At 40.1% G+C, this 21,359-nt stretch overlaps 1 protein-coding gene across 1 annotated transcript in view; it reads left to right on the top strand.

Moving 5' to 3' along the window:
- The window catches only part of SLC25A13 (solute carrier family 25 (aspartate/glutamate carrier), member 13), a 74,391-nt gene that overhangs the window by 50,339 nt on the left and 2,693 nt on the right, over positions 1 to 21,359 (top strand). Inside the window, exons 13-14 of the mRNA XM_010293721.1 lie at positions 5,898 to 6,038; positions 17,718 to 17,856. Of these exons, the coding sequence (XP_010292023.1) occupies positions 5,898 to 6,038; positions 17,718 to 17,856 (280 nt within the window). The remainder of the gene's footprint in view (positions 1 to 5,897; positions 6,039 to 17,717; positions 17,857 to 21,359) is intronic.

The following is a 21,359-nucleotide window of genomic DNA, read 5'->3' as shown; positions in this document are numbered from 1 at the left end:
CAGGAATGTACTTCTATTCAGACTAATTGCAATTCCATTTGTGAGCACTTTCACGTGAGCATTTGAAGGAGCTTGCTTTGCATTTTATGCACATTTGGACATTAACTAGACTCTGTGATTCTAGCAACTTGTGCTGCTTGAGCTGCCCAAAGCAAAACCTTAGCCAGACCAAGAGAAGTCTGTCCTCGGAAAACAAGAAAGATTAGCTGGAGAAAAACACGGTTCTGCCTGAGCAGCATGAAAGCTGTTTCTGTGCTAGCCTGGTCGGGGTAGTGAAAAGCAGATGATTGAGGGCTCAGGAAATCTCCTCGTGATCTGAAGAAAAGGTATTTACTATATGAACTCCCATTGCTAAAGAGCATTTTCAGGATCCTGAATAGATAGGACCACAGACGAGAGCACACAAAATAGAATGAGATGGCTTGTCTGGATTTTTGAAGCCTGGCTTTATCAGAAAAAAGGTAATGCAGAACCAGGCTTTTGAGAACCAGTATGCTTTGCCCTTGTCATACAGTGCCACATAATTAAGGTTGTCACCTTTGAAATCTATAAGAAAAACAGTCACTTTGGACAGATGACTGTTACTCGGTAGCTCTTCTGGTAACGGGTAAGTCCATAATGAAATTGCCTCTGCAGCAGCTCAGCACAGTTCATCTGATGCTCTTGGGATCTCTTGCCATACAAACACCAAGACTTTTGGAGGTAGTTTGAAGCACTGCAGTGGCACTCCATAAATCTGGCTTCTAAGTCGTGCTCTGTAGTAGAGTTGGGATGTGATTTTGTGGTAAATCATTTAATAGTTCTATGCCTTAGTTTCCCTTTATTATACAGTGAGGATGGTAATTTTTCCATTCTTGCATCCTCTGAGTGCATTTTTAATTTAGTTTTTTTATGAAGGGAGCAATCTTTATTTTGTGTCTGTACGCTCAGCACTTTAGGAATCTTGAGTTTAATCAGGGTTAATGGATCCTAGCAAATGCACAGGAAAACAAGCTGCAAGGAGTAAACAACTCGCAAGGAGTAAGGGCCAGGGACAGTGTATGATATTCAGTCTGACTGAATGTGATAAACAGTTGACTAAACATTTTGGAACTTGGACCTGCTGTCTTTTTGTAAATTGAATGAGTAACCAAGACATTGTAGACGATTTCTTTTACAGAAGTTGATTTGGATAATTATATAATATGTTGCTTATGTATTTTAATGGTTGCTATCAATTGCCGTAATTGTTATCCCTGGGTAATATTGCAGGGAAATACTAACACTCTAATAGCAGTAGTAATCCTTTCTTCATCCATGAAACCTTAAAAGGTGATATGTGACAAGTTGTATGGGATGCAGAAGAGAGATCTAGGCTGACCCTAAATGCTCATAGCTAAGAACAGGAAAAAGGCTATGATTTGAAGTAGGTAATAAGGTTAATTAGAGGCACAAGAACAGTTGATGGTCAGTAGCAATGAAAGGAAAAGAATCTAGTCCTTTCTTCTGGGATGGAAAACACAGAATTTTCTACCTGAATTGCAACCTATACCAAAGCTTTCAAATGGAGATGTGAATGCCTTAGGAGAGTTGGGTCTGGTGTGCTCATTTCTTATCTGATGTCATAAGGGCACAAAATGCAGTTACATTAAAAAGAACAGGAATTTCTTGTCTTAGTGTAATGAGGGGGGTGAAAATCTGTTTATTTTCCAGTAAAGTTTATTACAAGGTGATTTGAACATGTGAAGAAGTAGAAAACATTCTGACTTCTTAAACTTGAGTGTTGTTAAGCGGTTCTTATTAAACTAATTTTTTCACTACAGAGTGGGTTTTATTTCCCTGTGGACCAAAAAAAAAAAAAAAGCTCAACTATTTATTCTCCTTTCCATTCAGTAAAGTAGGGAAGTAGAAGAAGGCATGTGACAGACAGTACTGTATTACTGTACAAGACTATACTGCCATCGAGAGGTGTTGGGTGATATCATACCAAGTTTTGAAGAACTGCAAAAATTAAAAAAAAAAAAAAAAAAAAAAAGCTTGTTTTTAAAAATCCACGTGTGTGGATGCGTAGCTATCTGTCTGTGTGTTAAAGCACATTGAACATTTTATAGGCATGCAGATTTCTAGCTATGTGTGTATGAGGAGTTCTTGAATGATGGAGGTATTACCCTTTTATTTTCTTGCTTTACATCAAACAAGACCATAAGTGCTTGTGATTAGGTCAAATATTAAATTCTTTCAGAATAATATGGGCCCTTTATGGGCCCTTACAGATAGTTATCTATGCAGTACCTCTTGGTATCTACTCCTATAAATAACTCAAAATTGCAGTTTTTATTTTAATCACATGATAATAACTGAGAAGTAATAGATTTGCTTTTGCAGTCAGATTATTTGTTTCTTTAAAAAATGATTGGAAGAGGCGATAAGGAATTCAGAGTTGAGGGTATTCAAGTTTGTAACTTCAATGTAGAAAAAACTGTGTTACTGGGAACTATCTATATTAAACAGTTGATAAAGTTGATTTTTGTGACACTTAGTGAAGAAATCATTAAGCCTGAGCAACCTGAGCTTAAACTGTGTTTATTCTGGCCAAAAAAACAGTTTTGAAATTCTGACTTCTGGGAGCATTTTTTAAAATTTTAAAATGAGATACAGTTTCAACTGCAAAAGTTAGCAAGAAGGCAATGTTCTTCAACTTTTGGCCAAACAGGATGAAGGAGCAGGATGATACAATGTGCTGACGACGTTTGTCTGCTTTTTCCATAATGGTTTATACTAGCACATTGAAGAGACTGGAAAAAAATAAATTAATGACATTTCCTTCATTGCATTCACTATGCAAAAACTCCGAATGAAGATGGAAGCCATGCTGTTGTGATTCAAGCTACTGATCAGGGTATCTGGAGACTCTTAGAAGTTGTGTGTGTTCGACATAGGGGATGCACACACTGGGCGTACAATTCACTTCTTCAAATCCCCTTCTTGTAAAACTAGAGTCATTGTACTTTCCTCACAGGAGCATTGGGAGGAAAGACCATTAATATTTATGAGACACTTGCATACTATGATGATGAATAACGCAATAGGAGTTACCAGTACTAGACAAGCAAGAAATCATTTCATTAGAGAGTATAGTAGCCATCTCCAGTTTGCTTCCCCCTCATTTTGAGAGTAAGGAGCTGCAGTTACCAGCATAGATGGTTAAACAACAGGGTGATAAAAGCTCCCCACCAGGCAACTGTACTTGTTACCGCTAAAAATGCCTCTGCACCGCTTGATAAACCAGCCTTCCTCTCCATCGCAAAGCAGGCAGGTGGGAGAAACCCTCCTACCGAGACTCTCTGTCAGGTATTGTCTGGCTCATCACTTTCAGTTATTCACCATTTGATTTTTGGAGTATATCTTTGATCAAATTTAGAGGATGACAACGGTTGTTCAGGGAGTTCTGGGCTAGTACCTACACAGTTTTGTGGAAAGACTTCATTGGAAAGTTTCCAGTGTCTTCCTTCAGACCTCCTTTGTGGGCAGCAAAACCGGTAGTCTTTTTAGTAATGCCTGATGCGTGCAGGTCTCAGTGTTTTCAAAATTTGAGTGCAGCAAGCTTGATTGTATGAGGTGGGTAAATAATAGCATCCCCATTTTTCAAATAGCAAGCTGAAGCAGAGGAAGTCTTGTGTGATTTACCCAGAGCCACAAACATTTAATGCTGCAAGTCAACGCAGCCGGGTTGGACATGCGAACATAAACATTACATGTGTTAGCACCTGAAGTACTTCCATTTGTTTGAATTCAGAAATTATTTGCCTTTATTCTCCTTTAAAATCAGATATATGTTTCTATTTCCTTTCTTCAAATATGGCATTCACTTACAAACATTTTTTATAGATTTTTAAATTGCTTTGTGTTTTGGTGCATTAATAATAATAAATCAAACTTAATTTTGTTGTCTTTTTGATTTTAATATGGTTTTCCCATAGTGAAAATTAAAGGAACACTTTCCATGGGTTCATGCGCAATGAACTGCAAGCATATCATACTGAGAGAAAGTAGTTTATTTGTGCTAACATAGATCAGTTAGTATCAGTTTTTAATTAGTGTGTTTTACAGGATGGCTGTGGTATAGCAACCTTGCAAATGAACTTTATCACCTGCAATTGGGATTTTCTCCTTTAAGAAGAAAATGTGTGTGAGGGCATGTAGGAACGCTTAATATTTGTAATACATAGACCAAAGTGTTTATTACATAGGAATTTGTAATTCACCATCAAGACCTTTCCAGGATTTTTTTTATTTTGAGACTTTGCAAGATGAGCAGACAAGTGAAAGAAACTGTCTCATTTTTTTGTTTTGAATGCTTACTTACTTAATATGTTTCAGTTTAAGTGAAGTCAGCATATGTGCCAAATAATTTATCAGTCTAATTTCTGATGGCAACAAGAATAGCAGTTTTATATGTACCAGGATTCTGGTTTGGTAAAAGCAGTTAAATTAAATTATGCCAATTTGAAAGTCAAAACCAGTTGAGTTGCACAAGAGCATGCTTTTTCTGGTCAAAATAGGAAACATTTGGGATATTTTGGGGGTTATGTAAAGACTTTAATTTGTAACCACACTGTGTATGCTCAGTCTAAGTGGTAGACAAGAGTAGTTGTTCGTGCGATTTGCCATTTCTTCAGCACATTATTTAAACCATATTACTGTGCATATTTTTTATTTTGAATGATAGTTAATCTGAGCTATGATTAATTCTTTTAACATTTGGATAATTTAAAAAAGATGTGCACATCATGTTTACATAGTAGACATGGCTAGATGCAAGTGCTTTTAAGTGCAGCTTATTTCATTTTAGTCATTACCTTCTAGAAAAAAGTAGTTCTTGTGGGGAGGGTGAGGGTTGCCCTTTGCATAGTTTGTGTGATTTCAGGACCTAGAGAAGGGCATAGCTGTTGGGCCACACAAGAAATTAACAGAAGTTAGAATGACACACTGTTGAATTTGGGCCAGATGGAGTTTGAATGAGTATTTTTTGAATACATGTAGATAACCTTCATGTTACCTTCTTTTTCTGGTTTCAAGTTTTTAACTCGGGATCTGTCAGTGTAGCAGAAATGTTATGCCATGCAGTACATACTGCGAATGAGATGAACTTTACTAGAACTAGCAGGGAGTCTAAAATGCTTGCACTGTTATGTTTTAAAACTAACTTTTAAAATCAGTTGAGTGATGTCTTCCCAACAAATGGAGACTGACATTTAGCAGTTATTGATTAATGGAATCCTTAGGTCTATAGACTTACTTTATTACCTAATTCACAAATAATGATGTGGAGCTCAGACTCTTGAATCAAACAGCACTTAATGGCACTGAAACTGGTAGTTCAGTGGGGTTTTAAAAACGCAAAAGATATCTGCAGTTCTGGTCTTTGGAATCCCTGTGTTCTTTGTTGTATGAACTCATGCCAAAATCAAAAAAACTTCTGCCAGACTTTTACTCTTCAGTAGTATGTTTTCACTTTCTAAGTACTGGCATGCACATCTCAGTTTCTTTACTTCGTTACTAATTCTTCCTTTCACTTCATTACTTGCTTTACAATGTTCTTGGCTTGTCAGTATTGCATAAATTGGTGTTGGTGAATGCATTCTTGCAGCAAGAATTGAGCTAGTGTCTGTCTGATGGACTGCAGTGTCCCGCAGTGGCTGACCTGCTTCCTCTCTGTTTTCCCTGAGCACTCATCTTGTGGCCATGTAGGTTTCTTACCTTGTGAGCTGCAGTTTATTAACTAATATTAAAACTCTTGTCTGCTAATAGCTTAACTGACTGCAACACGTTTAAAAATGTTTTCTCTTGAATGTAACCCGACATACACTGCAAATAATGTAACAGGTCAATGTACCGCCTTCCACTTTTAATTTCAGGCTGGAGGTTCTCAAGTGATCTTTACCAATCCACTGGAAATTGTCAAGATTCGATTACAGGTGGCTGGAGAAATTACTACTGGTCCACGAGTTAGTGCCCTTACTGTATTACGGGACTTAGGCTTCTTTGGTCTCTACAAGGTATGCTTTTTTTATATACATACATACATTAAAAGCCAGTTATGAATATTTCAAATCAAAACATCATTTCATTGTTCTCGGAAACTTTCGTAGGTGGACATAATTGTACTTTTAAAAAAAAATTCTTCCTTATTATGTGATATTATATCTTAATTTTTCATTTCTAACTGAGGGAAGAAACTGTCTTGTGTTTTTGACCATGTGGTTCTTTGTGGATCTTGCTCAGATCTTTTTTCTCACTTCAGCAGGTGTAAGTATTGTTCATTGAGGATTAATTTGTGATTCCTGATGTTCTTCCTGGTGTAAAACTTATTTTCATCTGCTTCATGATATAGAGCTTACAGTTCTGGAGCTGTGCTTTTGCTCTTCTGTTTGATTCAGCAGCTTCCCCAGATGCCATTGTTAATCTGGTGATGGGAATTAATTGCAACACAATAATAGCGAAGAAATACAGACAGTGGGAGCCCAGCATAAAAACAAACTACTAAAGCAAGCTTCCCCTTGCTAGTTTTGAAGAACATTGCCACAAATAATGTCTGAAAAAGCTGCTTTTATGAGTGTATACTATAAAGTCTGCAGTTCTGCTTTCTACATTACTGTCCTCACATAGACACATAAATCTGTAGAAATGAAGTTAAGTTTAATGTTAGACTGCAGCAGGATTAGAAACATCTTCTGTTGAATCTAATAGGAGGTATGCTGCAAATAAAGGATTAACATGCTGCCTGCTACTTTTAGATGAAGGAAACGAGATATGGGGGTGTGTGAAGGGTCGTGAAAACACCGTGTGGTGTTTCTTCATATTCTGCAGCCTACTTCTTGGGAGAAAGCTGTCACGCTACCCATTTGTCCCAGTATTTCCAGTGTAGCAGGCAGCATTCCTCTGTTTCTTATTTTCAGCAGTGCAACTATAAATTGAAGATGCTTCAAAAACCACCATCCCCCTCCTCCGCAATATTTAAATCCATCTGTATTTTTAAGCATCCAATCCTTCTAAATTGTTCTGTTAACATTACAAAGAGGAAGCCTGCCCCCGAGTAGATGTATGTATGTTTTGGCCTGTCGAGAAGTTGCAGGTTTGAATAGGATTTAAGGGGGAGTTGTTTTTCCCTTTAAATTGACTTGCTAATTTTTTAGGTGTTTTACTGAAGCTGATGCTATTGTGTAAACTCCTAGTAAATGGCATTATGGTGTTGATCAGGTCCACATTTACAACTGAAAACTTGGATATGGTAAACAGTCTGCATCCCTGAGGCTGTGCAGGAATGGAGAGCAGCTACTGACTTTTACTCGGACTAGTAAAAATAAAACACAGAACGAGAGTGATGAACTATTTTACTGAAGTTAGCATTTTTTAAAGATTTTTTTTTCCCTGAGCACATGCTCCTGGTGGCTGAGCAGAATTTGCTACATTTTCCCATTTTTAAGTGGCATTAATGTCTTGGGTTGCATTATGAATTATTTCTGTTTTCTGAAGTAGATACTTGGTGAATATTTGTAAGGGATACACCTGAACAGGAGCTGGTTACAGCACTATGTTGCATTGAAACAGGCGGTTATTCTATCACAAGCTACACAGTTTCGTTGGTTCATTAATTAAGTCTATTTACCTCCACAAAAAAAAAGCCACAGAAGGGTTTTGTTTTTACTCTTCTATTGCCTGTTTGTCTCTCTCCACCCTTCCACCCCACTCCATGGGGCAAAGGACCCCATGTTCTTTTGTATGTCCAGTTTGGATTCATTGCCTACAAAAACTTGACTGATTTGACAAAACTGGAGGATTTAACCTGGCAATCACAGTCTTCCACTCAGCAGAGCACAGGCCACATCAGAAGGCTTGTGTCCAAGTGCACCCTTAGTCACAGCTAGCTCTGTCATTGGGCAGGTTTGTGCTGTTGTCCACCAAACACTTTGGCACTGTAGCAAAAAAAAAAAAACAAACCACAATCCTATCTGCCCCTATTCCCATGTGCCAGCAACTCTGTTGGTGCAGCCACATAATGATCTGGAATAGGAAAATCATTAAAACTGAAGTCTCCTCCTCCTTATGGCTTTGTTTATCTTGAACCCAGACCAGTTCACTCTGTAGCTGCTCATAATGGTTGTACCCAGGCGAAGGGAGGAATGGCTTCATGGCATGGGGAACCCATCTGTCTGTATCAGGAGTTTTATACTGCCTTGAGGTGCTTGTGGAGCAGCAGTGTTAGAGGCAAAAGTAGTCCTCTCCTGAATGCTTGTGCTGAAGCTGGCAGTGCTGGTGAGGCCAGGCAGGGATTAATAACTTACTGCATCAAAGTCACCAGCCCCAGTAAATGCTACCTAGAGACACCAGTGGTCTAAAATCAATTTCAGATGAGACTAGATTTGGTAGGTGCTACCTTATCTGATGGTGCTTCCAATAAGTTGATTTCGTAAGTATAATGACCAAGTGAACATCAAATAATAATAAATGTTCTACTAATGAAAAATGAAATATCTTGGTACATTTGCTTATACTCTTAATGAGTCAAATTAGCTTTAAAACTATAAAACAGAAATGAGGATTTTGTGTCTATCTCGGTGCTTTTTATGCTGTTCACTCTAACATGAACAAGTCTATCATTTGCATGTTACATCTTTGTCTTAGCTTTGTCTTCTGTGTCTCAAGACACAAGGCTCGTATCTTAAGCCCTGAATGTACTTACTTCAGTAGATCTAAGTAAGACTCCATACATATTGCTGCAGAAGAACAGGAATAGATACTTGTTTCAGAAAACAGCTTTATTTGTGGATCTTGGAGTTTGTTTCTAGGCTTAATGGGCCTTCATGTAAGTATTCCATTTCTTGAAACACTGATCTATCTTAGCCATGATTTAGGACTAACTGGTTAACTTTCTTTTGCAGGTGTTGAAAGCAAAATTCTAGACTTTTCATTTCAGGGTTTTTCATTTGAAATAAATGGATGTCTTTTTTCCCCCCGTAAGTTTTCTTTTTAAAAATTAACAATGAAAATGTAAGTTAATTATTTAATTTTATAGTTAATAACAATTTTTTGTCGTGTTTTTTTTTGTTTAGTATGGCCTGAATTTATTTTCTCTCTCTTTTTTTTTTTTTTTTCCCCTGTTGTGGACAAATGAAAGCAAAATCAACAAAAATTAGCTACTCCATCAGTTTTGGTTCAAGACCATAATGTTCGTCCTTTTCGACTTGACTTGTTAGAAATTTTTGTAAAACTGATCTAAGGGTTGAGTGCATTTTTCTGTAACAGTTTCCACCACTGACCACCCAAGTAATGAACTTTTGATGTCTGGATTAATGGATATCAAGTGCCTGTAGTGCTGTGTCCCTGGAAAATGTAAAGATGGCCACTGCCCAGATGAGAACAAGTAGGGTGGGATAGTACGAGAAGCTGTACAGAGGGACAGGATCCTCTGTTGCTTACAGAATTTCCTTAAAGATCTTGCTTTGAGATGGGAAGAACCTCCACCTAAAGGTTCACTGGTGAAGTCCATGGACTGCAAAGATCAATGGTTTGTCTGTTTGCCAGCAGTGGAGAAGATATGCTTGTTATAGAGATGGAATAAATTGGAGGAATATCGTATATTTATCAGGAAGATGGGAGCCCAGAAGACATGATGTTAACTTGAAACTAATATTACCATAATGATAATTTTTCAAAACAGGAGCACAGATATTTTTAAGCGGTTGTTTTTTGAGATGAATGAGAACATTACCAGTCAATCTGCAAGCTCATGGTAGAGCTGAAGTGTTTCCATTGTTCATCAATGTGAGTTTACTTCTGTGTTGATAAGTTACAAACTTCTTAAATCAGGACTGGTCATCCAGTCTGCTGCACACTGGCTTTTCTGTTTCTCTCGCTCTGCTTTGGTGCTGTTTCGTTTACCGCGTTGCAAGGACTGCAGTGAAAATTCTCTTTTCCCAGTTCAGTAATAAATCATCTTGAAAGCTGTTCTTACCACTGTAGATCGATCTGGCATGCTCTGCTTAGTTCCTGTGAATCTTTTGTGCTGAAATTCCAGTGAAAATCTGTAAGAGTCCCATATAGTAGTCAGTGAGGAAGCATGTACTTTAATTATAACTGCAGCCAGAAGATGCGAAGAATTATGTTTGTAGCTCTTAGCTTCACGAGGCAAATTCCTGCATGTCTTAACAAGATCAACTGCTTGTTGTTTGAATTCTTATGTTTTGTATTAATTTCTACCTATGAAGCACTTTCTGTGGATTTTAAAATAAAATGCCCACACCCCCCGATTCAGGTAATGTCAATATTCCTGTCTTGCATTAACAGAGAAAACCAAGGCGCAGACAAATAAATCTTATGTCTCATGTCAACAAATTAACAAAGGAAATGCTATGTAAACCCTTTTTGCATCCAGCTGAGTGAATCTTGTATTGATTATGATTGTAATTATCCCAGCATTCTAGTCCAAATGAATAGCCATTTGAGGATCACCGAGAAGTTGGGTTGCATAGTTTTGATGTCACTCTGTATTAGTGAGATTAATATTCTTTTGGGTCATTCATTGTCAAGTTAACACGGTGCTCTACTGTGTTAGTGACACAGAAAAATTCACAGTAGTAGTCTACCGAGATCTATGCTCTGCTCTACTTGCAGACTTGATGTTAGAATCAGAATAACTTGTGTTGAAAGCTAGTCTGGACATCATCTGGGCAACCCGACCCAGTACTGGACCACCTTCATGGTTTAAAACAAACAAACCAAAAATCCCTCACCCTTTCTCTAATGCCTAATTGGAACTGGCCATGTTCCACCTTCTGTCCATTGCCTCTAATCCTTCCACTGTGCACCTCCAAGAAGACTTGTCCGCACCCTTCCTTTAAGTAGTTGAAGAGAGCGATAACGTCTCCCCCTCTAGCCTGCTCTTCTCAGAGCTGACCACACTGAGTGTGGCCTGTCCTATCATGGGCTACCCGGCTGGCTTGATGGTCCTGCATTGGACTCACTCCAGTGTGGCGATGTTTTTCTTGTACTAGAGAGACCGGAACTGGACACAGGACTCCAGATGTGGTCTCACCAGTGCTGCATGGTCACATCCCTTGCACCCTTGCTACAACAGCCCAGGGTGTGGCTGTCTGTCTTCACTGCGAAGAGGCATTGCTGACCCATATTCAACTTGGCCACTAGTATGCTCCAGACTTTTTCTCCAAAGCTGCTTTCTGGCCACTCACCCTCAGCCTGTACTGCTGCATAGGGCTATTCCAATCCAGATGCAGGACTTTGCATTTGCTGATTTGAACTTCATGGTGTTCGTGTTAGTCTATATCCTATGAAGGTCTCTCTTAATAGAGAGACACATCCTTGCCCTATAGCACAGTAATTACTCCCCTGATTCAGTATCATCTGCTAATCTGCTTAGAGTGCAGCTCATGTTCCACTGATTTAGCTATGAAGATACTATGGTAGACCATCTCAAAAGCCTTGCTTATAGTCAAGGTGTACAACGTCCATTGCTGTCCCTTCATCTACAGGTCTGACAAACAGGTTGTGAGCTGGGAGTTGGATAATCCATATTGGTTGTTCCCAGTCTCTCTCTTGCCTTTCATATGCTTGGAAATGGCTTCCAGGAGCATTTGCTCCATAAACCTCACAGGGACAGAGGTGTGCCCAAACAGCTTGTAGTTACCCTGATCTTCCTTCTTGCTCTTCTTCAAGATGGGCGTGTTGTTTGTCTTTTTCCAGTAATCAGAACTCCCTTGACTGACTTGACCTTTTGAAGGTAATAACAGCCTCACAAGGTATCTTGGCACCACTGGAGGTGTCTCTTCTGGTCTCAGGGATTGTGTATGTGCAGATGGCTTAAGTGCTCTGTCTGTAGGTAATGCTGTGCTCCTGCAGACTTTTCTGGTAAGCTTGTGGAGCTGAGAGGCCTGAGGGCAGATTTTACTAGTAAAAAGCAGGGCAAAAGTAATTTCTCTGCCTTTTCCATGTACTTTGTCACTCTGTTTCCTGCCCCCATTGAGCCTCACAATTTATTTAATTGTCTCTTTGCTACTGATGTTCTTGCAGAAGCCCTTTTGATTCCTGCTTCACATCCCTTACTAGATCCAACTTCAGCTGACCGTTGGCTTTTCTGACTCAATTGCTGCATGGCCAAGCAGTGTTTCTGTATTTCTCGTGGGTAGCCCATACCCACGTCTGCTTCCTTTTTACTTTCTGCATTCCAGCTCAATCATTAGTTCCCTTTTCATCCAGGATGGCCTTCTGACATGGTTGCTCAACCTGCTGCACAGTGGAATGGACCATCCTAGTGCCTTGAGGAGACTGTCCTTGAAGTTCAGTATTATCTTGGTGTACCTTTGTAACTCTAAAAGGTTCTATATGGGGGAAAATTGCTATCACGGTGCATAGAGGTCCAGGCCAGATAATTTATATCTCCATGGTTTCTCTTCCTTCCCCACTGAAAAACTAAAGACAGTAGGTCTGGAAAAACAGAGGTTTTTTTTTACTTCAACTAATTGTCTATCATAGTAAGTACAACAATTTAAAGTCAAAGCTTCCTCCCAGACTCACTGCACCTTCATTGGGTGTTCAGGCACTAGCAATTCTGTAATGATAACACAGTTTAGGAATAAAATGCACGTTAATTCCAGCAATAAAAATATTTGACACATACAGCTCATTAGGCTGACTGCTGGGTTGAATCGCTGTAGTTCTTTAAAACTAGAAAGCAAATATTTTTTTCTGCCTTTGTCTAAAATTCTGAACTACTTGTGTAAATAAGTATTTTAAAACATTGTACTTTTCAAAACCCAGATGCTTCTTTGGGCAGGCATATAACAGGACTTTTGCACAAGGAATTTGTTTCCTCTATTTGTCTTCTTTCTGCCAGCAATTGTTGCTGTGAAAGCACCAATTCTTACCAATTCCATGCGTAAATGCATGGAAGCTTAGGACTAGTAAATTCTTCTTTAGCTACAGATGTTCTGTAGATGAAAGCTATTCTTAAAAATATATAGACAACATATCCCATTCAGGGAAAATATCATTTAACCTAACACAAAATACCATTTGTGTTGGCAGAAATGGGAAAGGATACATTTCTGGTTTTCAGTATTTTTAACAGATTTTATTTAATTTCTGGTCACAGTGGGATATTGAAGTAATAGTACAAGATTAGCTAATATATTTTCTGTCTTCTGCCTGTTTTATACAGTAATATGCATAAAGTCCCGTTAGTCAGTTGAATTTATATTCTATTGATTTCAAAAGACATCTTTAAAGTGCTCATGTAAATACACATTGTAAGTACCTCTACCTATTTTGTACATCATAGAAACTCATGTCCATATAATATCTACCATAAAATGTTTAATAAAATACTATTCTTTTTATAAATAATCATTATGAGTAGTGATTTACAGCATGAAAAGTGCCATGGCACAGACAGTGCCACTCCATAATTTTGCACAGCAAAGTTATCCTGTGATCCTAAGACGACGGTAAATAATACGGTAGTAAATGGTTCTTCAAGGAAAGGATACGGTGATTGTGGTAATGTTTATGATTACAATTACTACAAGGTATTTAGCTCAGATTGGCTAATGTCACCAACACAGTTTGCATTTCCAAAACTAGTCAGAAAAGCTTCCAAAAGTCTCTTCATTTTAATTTTGACAACTTCATAAATGGACTTCTGGTGTGTTGACCTGGAAAGTGTGATCTCAGGTGACAGGATGTGTACCAAACTCCCACCTGGTCGCTTTGGTAACAGCTGAAGTATTTCACCTCTTGAAGTTGCGGGTTTACAGCAGGATGATAAACATATGAAACAGAGTAGTGAAAGTTTTGAGTTACATTAATTTATAGCCACCATGCCTATCTGTGACTGTGTTCTCAAATGTGAGAACCTGCTCTTCAGAAATTTTCTTTGAAAATAACAAAAAAACCCCCCTTCCAACTATGAAGTGCTATAATTTTTGTCTGCAAACTGAATCTGAATCGCTGGCACAGCATTTGAAATCAGCATTTTATTCCTCTAACTTGATGTGCTAAATCAGTTTCGTAGTTTGGTTGGTATAAATATATGTGAATAAAAACCTATAGCAGCTTTTAAGGCAATGTCATTTTACAGTAGAAAAAATTACAGCCCTGGAAAGCAAATGCCAGTAATATTGGACTGATTGTTACAAAACCTGCTAGGTGCTGTTAGGACTCCGATTCCAAAGGGTTAAGTCTGTAGTAAAACCCAAGAAGAATGCAAAATGATCAAGAAATGACATGCTGCCTATTGTTTGTAGCTATAGGATCAAAATAACAATTATACATGCCAAATAAATTCTAAACCTGTAAAGGAGAAAAAGAGGGGCTGGCTGTAAGTACAGGTGCCAGAAGCATTAAATAACCCTCTCAGACAAGGTGCACCACTGTTGTCTTGAATGCTGCTAGGTCCCCCCAGTCTGGCATTTTTCCCCCTGCACTAGACAATGTGCATTCACTGCAGGAGACTAGGTTAAGCCTGCGTCTCCCAGACCTGCCGGCTCCTTCTGCCCAACCCGACACAGAGGTGCCTTTGTCAGTATAATTACCCTCCCCTTGTAGTAGAAATAGTTTGTTTAGAGCCTTATTTGCAGGTAGAGCTGGTATAAGCAGGAATTAGCATGCTAAAGAACCTGCCCCAGCACTGACTTGGGCTTATTTATCCGAATCTTTGACAATCAGGGTTTTTTTTTCCTCCGTTGGTTTATTCAGAGAGATACTATCCGAGATTAAGAGCTTTAAGGTTATTAAAGAGATTGAAGATGGGAGCCAACCGGCTGCTGTGTGAGGGAGGCGCATGTCATGGTGTGTAGGATCTCCCAACAATTTCATGCCTGGCAGGTCTGCACCTTGGCTGCCAGAATAAACCCGGGCGGATGATCCTTACAGCTTGCTGGGGATTGATTAAAACTCCTTTTGGCTTTCAGCACGTTGTCCACATCAAAAAGGTGCGAGAAGTAAAATAAATGTTGCTTTTGCTTTTCAAGATACTGTGGCCAATCTCCCTAAGCCTTCCTAATTGGCCTAGGCTGGTTGCGGATGATTAACTTGAAGTTAAATGAGGCCTGCTTTTAAACATGCTTTCCCAGACTTTAAATGGAACGATGGGGGAAACTTTAGACTGTTGCGATGCTGGACGAGAGCCAAGCCGGGTTATTATTAAAGTGGATCCAAGTTTTGATCCAGGTTTTGTTTACACTGAGCCAACTAAGTTGATGGACATCCCTTCCTCTCTGTGTACCTGAACGTATATTATTAGTAATATTAACAATATGCCGTTTCTGCCCCATGAAAAAGAGCCTTTTAATGAAGGGGGAGGAATATTAGCAATTCGGGCTAAGAGTTGCTCACACTGGAGTTTATTGATTTCCGTAAGTTATTTTAACTATGTCGAGATATTTCAGAGTATGAAAAAAATGCAGAGGAAAGAATGTGCGCAGTCTTAAATGACAACATTGCAAGGAAAATAAAAGTAATGTGCCCTGAGGGCAAAGGCAGCGAGGAGATTTGCTCTGAGGGAAAGCACGCTCTAAAAATAAATCTTTGAAGAAACCATGTTGGTCTGTGAATGTTTCGTTAGTGAGGTAAATACAGTGCAGACATTTGATCATTAGAAAGTTGTTTTTTTCACATGGAACTTGGTAGAACCCTAGTCTCCTGTTTTTACGTGAAGATTAAAGGTAAACTGTAAAACGGGCTTCTGTTGCGCACGTGAGGCCAGAATTCTTGTGTCTCTGGTGCATACAAAAGATTCACCTTCTCTGTGCCCTCAAGGTAAAGTGTATGGGCTTTGCGGGTTATTTTGAGAGGAGAATCCAGCCCAGCATCGCTTTGTTCTGTCGCTGATAACGCCATTCAGTGTGGGTGAACAGCGGAGCAGTGGCAACGGCAGCGCTTCGAGTTTTCCTTAGTGTATCTAGAAAGGCATAACAAGAACCAGCAACTGGCAGCATAAATCAGACAAATCCAGCTGAGCAACAAGGTAAAGGGTCTTAACAGAAGGAGTCATTAACCTCCGAACAGACTGTCAAGAGGAAGCAGTCAGTTCTCCGTCTGAAAACGTCAAGAAATAAGCTGAGAAAGTGTGGTGGAAAGCACCTGGGGTTGGAGCAGGGCGTGTTGTGCTCACCATGCTCGGTTACTGACTCCGTGACAGACAGAAAGTCTGACTGGAAGATCTAATGGCTGGCTTTAGATAAATCTTTGTTTTCTCAGAGGCATTCTCTGACTGCAAACTGCAGTTATTAGCATCTCCTGCGAACTGGCTCGCGGGACCTGGTTTTCCCGTCACACATCCTGCTCGCCCGCCCCTGCCTTGCCTCGCTGAAAGGCGACTTTTCAGTTTTTCTGACACCTTGCAGCTCTTGCATCTTTGCTTGATAACCGGCATACAACTTGGATAAGCACTATATTTTAACTGCTATTATAGTGCAAGCTAAGCTTACAGATCTGTCCAGGCATATCATTAGATTTAATTAAATTCTGTGGATATTAGCATGTCCCCTGCGAAATGTCTGGCACTGAGCCATGCCCTGGTAGACCTACACACAAGAGAAAGAGAGTAACAGTGGCACCTCGGGAGGGCTCATGGATGAACCTCAAGCAGTTTCACCACAACTCCACCCTCGCTTCAAAGAGAAGAGGCTTAGGCTCATCCGCAAACCGTTTCTTTCTCAAGCTTGAAAGAATTTACCCATTTTCCAAAGCTGCCTCGTGTCTGTTCTGTCCTGCCAGTCTCAGTCCTGTTATGTGCAGGCTCTGGTGTCCTCTGGATCTCTATATTGAGAAAAGGCAGACTGCAAGTCCCTTTTGCTGGTGAAACATGGATATTATTTGGTATTTTATTTTGATCGCCTCCCATAGTGGTTTTTTTTTGCTTTTCCCCCTGCTTGAAAAACAGTTGATTTTGATTGCTTGCTGGTACCCCAGAACTTTCCTTGCCTGTTTGCCACCCTCTTAGTTGTGAAACTATTGCTGGTAACTTTGTTGGCTGTTTGTACCACTTACTTACAAAATTGATAACAAAGCAAATTCAACAGTTAAGAACTGAAACTTAGTTGAAATAAACTGCATCCCAGATCACATGTACTTCAGAAATCATAAGTAAATCATCCTGCTACTGTTCTGCAATAGAGTTAGTGTTATGGTCCTACTCTCTTTCTTTCTGTCTTTCCCTTGATTCATGTTGCATTGTCAATTGCAATGTCTGCACAGATGCATGGGCTGGGCACTTGTTTTCCCTGAAGTATTTATTCTAAGTGGGAATGAGAGGGGACGGACCTGTCCTGTAGCTCAATCTTCTTCAGCTACATCCTAAACTCCCACTACAGGTGCATGGCTACAGAGTCAACTGTTTAAAATTCTGCAAAGGTGTTACCAGAGTTTACCCCAACACGTGACATTTTCTCTGTTACCAACAAATAACTACAGTACTAGGGAGTGAGGGAGAACAAGTAGACAAGATAAATAAAATGATAGAAATTACTGAACCAGGAAACAATAAGACACTCCTCGGCAGGGTAATACATGAATCTCTCAAAATTTTGAGAGAAGGAGATGCTTTTTCTGTAAGCCCTTTGCAATAAAACAAAAAAAATACACTGTTGCTCTGTTCTCTGGTGTTCATAGTTCATCATGTTAAATTGCTCATTCTCAAAACTTGTTCTTTTTTTTCAACACAGGGTGCTAAGGCATGTTTTTTGCGAGACATCCCCTTCTCTGCCATTTACTTCCCCTGTTATGCTCATTTGAAAGCTTCATTTGCAAATGAGGATGGGAGGGTTAGCCCTGGAAATCTGCTCTTGGCTGGATCAATAGCTGGTAAGTGCCCAGATTTCTTTTGCATGCCACTATATTGCACCTGTAGCCCGATAGTTATGGCAGTGAGAACTTTGAAAGGCTCAGAAGAACCACATGCATTTTGCAACCTTGTGCCCAAATAACAGAAAGGTACCATGCTGTAGAGTGAGTTGATGTTAAAAATAAAGATACTCTAAGTTCCTGGTATAATCACAATGTTCAGGAGGAAAAACAAAGGAAAAGATTTAAGTGCTGATGTTTCGTCATCACATACCATCTTCCTTTGTGAAGTTACTGTGCCATTTTTGTTTGTGGATAGCTGACTAGTAAAAGTGTTGTTGAAATGGTTTATAAATAAAATCACAGCATTTGTGAAATTCTTTATGGTCAAAGGAATCTGGCGTTTTGGTATGTGGAGTCCAAAAGCCATGCTGGCAATACAGTTCTCCAAACACAATGACATAGCCTGTGACAAAATGATGGCAATTACTTGCTACCCACTTGGCTTTGTGACACTATTACCGTTTTTTTAATACATTAAACAAAACAGAAAAGCTTGAAAACATTTCTGTTGTGCTATAGGTTGCTGATTCCTAGCATATCCAGATATGACAGAGATGCGGAGTGTGATGTTGAACATTTGCTTATTTTAGTCTGTTACATAGTAGATGGGAGAGCCAAATCATGCTTAGCTTGTCATAGATGCATTTAACTTGAGTGCGCCAGAGCCTAAGGGAAAAGACAGAGACACGCTTTGTAGCCTCAGCTTGCCTTTGTGTCTGCTGTGTAGCTGGTCCCTGGCACGGCACCCAGCTTCTACACCCAAAGGGGACCACCATTTGGTAACTGCCTCCTGGAGAGGGCAGCTTGAGAGTCCTGCTCCTTCTATGTCCAAGGATTTCCCTTCAGGAAACAAATGGGCTTGAAAATCTGTGCAACAAGACCTTTGGGGGAGTGTGTAGCAAGCAGGAGGGCTCTCATCTGCAGGTATTTCCATCATGTTCATTGGGGACTGCTTGGTCTCTCTCAGCTGCAGCCAGGTTCTTCCTTCACTGTGGCCCCTGACAGGCTGCTTTGACCTGCCAGGTGAGAAAAATGATGGAGTGCCCTGAATCCAGTACAGATAGGTACTGTTGGTGCTTTAGCTATGTTTTCTCATTTGATTTTGAGCTTTTTTCTCTCTGGGGAAACTGTTCTTGGTCAGGATTATACACGGGGCTGAGTGTCTTGAAGAGCCAGGGACCTTTTATGGCCAATATCTGGGCTTAGGGTATGGCCAAAGCCTGACAGTGCAGATCAGTTAGTCTGTCTTGACGAAACACGTAACTTCAGCTCTTTGGGTTTGCTCTGTATTCAGTAGCTCGTAGTCCAGAGGAATCGACCCGGCAGTAGGAAAACCAGCTGTGTTAAATGACTGGTGCTTAAAAAACCTCTCCCCTCCCCCACCCCAAACCAGAGCCAGCCTCCAAGCCCCCCAACAGGAGCTTACAGCCAGCTTATTTCTCACCCATTTTAATGGAACAAAACAATTTTGAACTTTAGATCATATGTACAGACTTGAAACATAAGCTGGGATTTTTAAGCCAAGTAATTTCTTAGATTTTCCTATTTTTCTCTTTCTAGCCATTGTCAGGTGATTGCAGACTGAGATAACCGTCCCTTTGAAGTTCAGGCACAGAAGCAGTCTTTATTGTTGCTGATATGGCTTACCAAACTAGCTATAATGTGAATTTTATCCAGTGCTTCCTGTGAATCCCATCCTAGGTTAACTCTCATGAGCAAATTACAGTGTTAAAGATGTAACACTCATCGTACTGTTTACAAAAACAAGGAATTTCTTTTACTGGGTACAAGTAAATCGTGGTGGGGGTGTATGAGTCTGCTGTTTTGCCACGAGAAAGTCAAGGGGAAGAGAAAAAACCCCACGGCCTCTGAAATGCTGCCTTGGTCTCTGGGCTGATGCCTCTGCTCTGACTGGGGATCTCACCTGGTCATCGGACTTCAGACATGTGCGTGAGCTCTGTCCTGGTGTGGGAAACTCCACCTTTCCACAGCCCCGTGGTGCTGGGATGTTCAAGCTGGCCGTGCTCAGATGCGCACCTGCGTCCTTCGCCAGCGGATGTTGCTTCTGCTGGGGATATTTTCTTCCTTTTTGTTGTTGTTAGGCACACATGCAACATGCATGTCATCTAGCTTGATCTGCTTCTGGTTTTCACTGTTCACCAGATGTCTCAACCTGTTGTGCCAAGGCATTTTCTGAGATGACTCTAGTATCAGCTACAGGATCTCTCCTTAATTTGCTCCATCTGCTCCTCCATGAATTTCCTTCTCCTCCCCTCACTCCTCTTTTTTATTGTCAGCTCCTGCTGTGCCAGTTGTCTCATTTTGATTGTAAGCTCTTCATGGCAGCAACCTGTAAATTTTTATTTGTCTGTAAAGTCTTTTGTCCTGTACACGTAGCTCCTAAAAAGAGGAATAAAAACATCTTGAACTGCAAAATATCATCAGTAATAATAAGGAATGAGGAATAAGGAGATGGAAGTCAATGGGTAGTAAGCAGAAATGTTTCCAAGTATGTCCTTTGGTTTTCCTTGAAAACACTGGTTTGCTTTTGAAGGACAAAAGTCCACCTTTAAATTGAAGACTCAACCAATATCCTGGTGTGGGCAAGGCTAAGCAAAGAGGAATTTCAACATTTCTGGAGTTCAGAAACCTTTACCGGCTTTTAGCACTTGCCTGCCAGACTGACCACTGTGCAAGTTCAGCTTGTGCGTTATTTTGGGGGGTCCGGGAGAGGAGGAGTCATCTTATTCTGGTGATCCACACACACTTACATCTCTCAGAGCCGTCTGCAGGAAGGGTGCTCTGGTGCTTGAAGCCAGACCATGCTGGTTTGGGCAAAAGTTGTTACAGAATTATTAAGCCTTAAAAAAAAAAAAGCAAAGGAGATTTATGCATCTACATCTGACCAAGTTGGTTTGGAACAGATGCAGAGTGGAAAAGTAATAAAACCATAAAAGACAGTGTCTTCTGGGTACAGTCTCAGTGCCTTTTTTTTTTTTTACCTTTTTTTTTTTTTCCAGTTCTAAACATGGGCAGCCCCAGTTTGCATAGGAGTGATTTTAGAAATACCACCCATTGGTAATTTGGTATTTTTTGCTTTCAGTTGATTATCTGCCAGAGTAAATTTAAATCTTCCTCCAAGTGTTCTGTTGAGGATGTCAGCTGTGGCTTTGCAGCTGAGCAGTCTGCCATTCCTAATGAGAAGAATGACCCTTTTTTTTAAACCTTAGCTCTCATGCCTTGCTGAGCGTGCACAGCATTATCTGGTTGTCAGTGACATTGCTGCCTGAGGTGTGGGGGGGGTGTGCCTGTACAGGCTATTCTGGCACAGTGTGCAACCAGAATGCCAGGAACCACAGAGAGGCGTGAAAAGGAAAGGGAAAGATCGACCTCACCTCCAAAAACTTTGTGCTTACTAACTATGCAAGTTTCTGGTTAGCACCGAAAAATCCAGCTTGTGC

Source organism: Phaethon lepturus, unplaced genomic scaffold (assembly GCF_000687285.1).
Source record: "Phaethon lepturus isolate BGI_N335 unplaced genomic scaffold, ASM68728v1 scaffold43138, whole genome shotgun sequence".
Lineage (NCBI taxonomy): Eukaryota > Metazoa > Chordata > Aves > Phaethontiformes > Phaethontidae > Phaethon > Phaethon lepturus.
The sequence above is the reverse complement of the archived record's forward strand: the minus strand, read 5'-3'. Positions and strand labels throughout refer to the sequence as shown.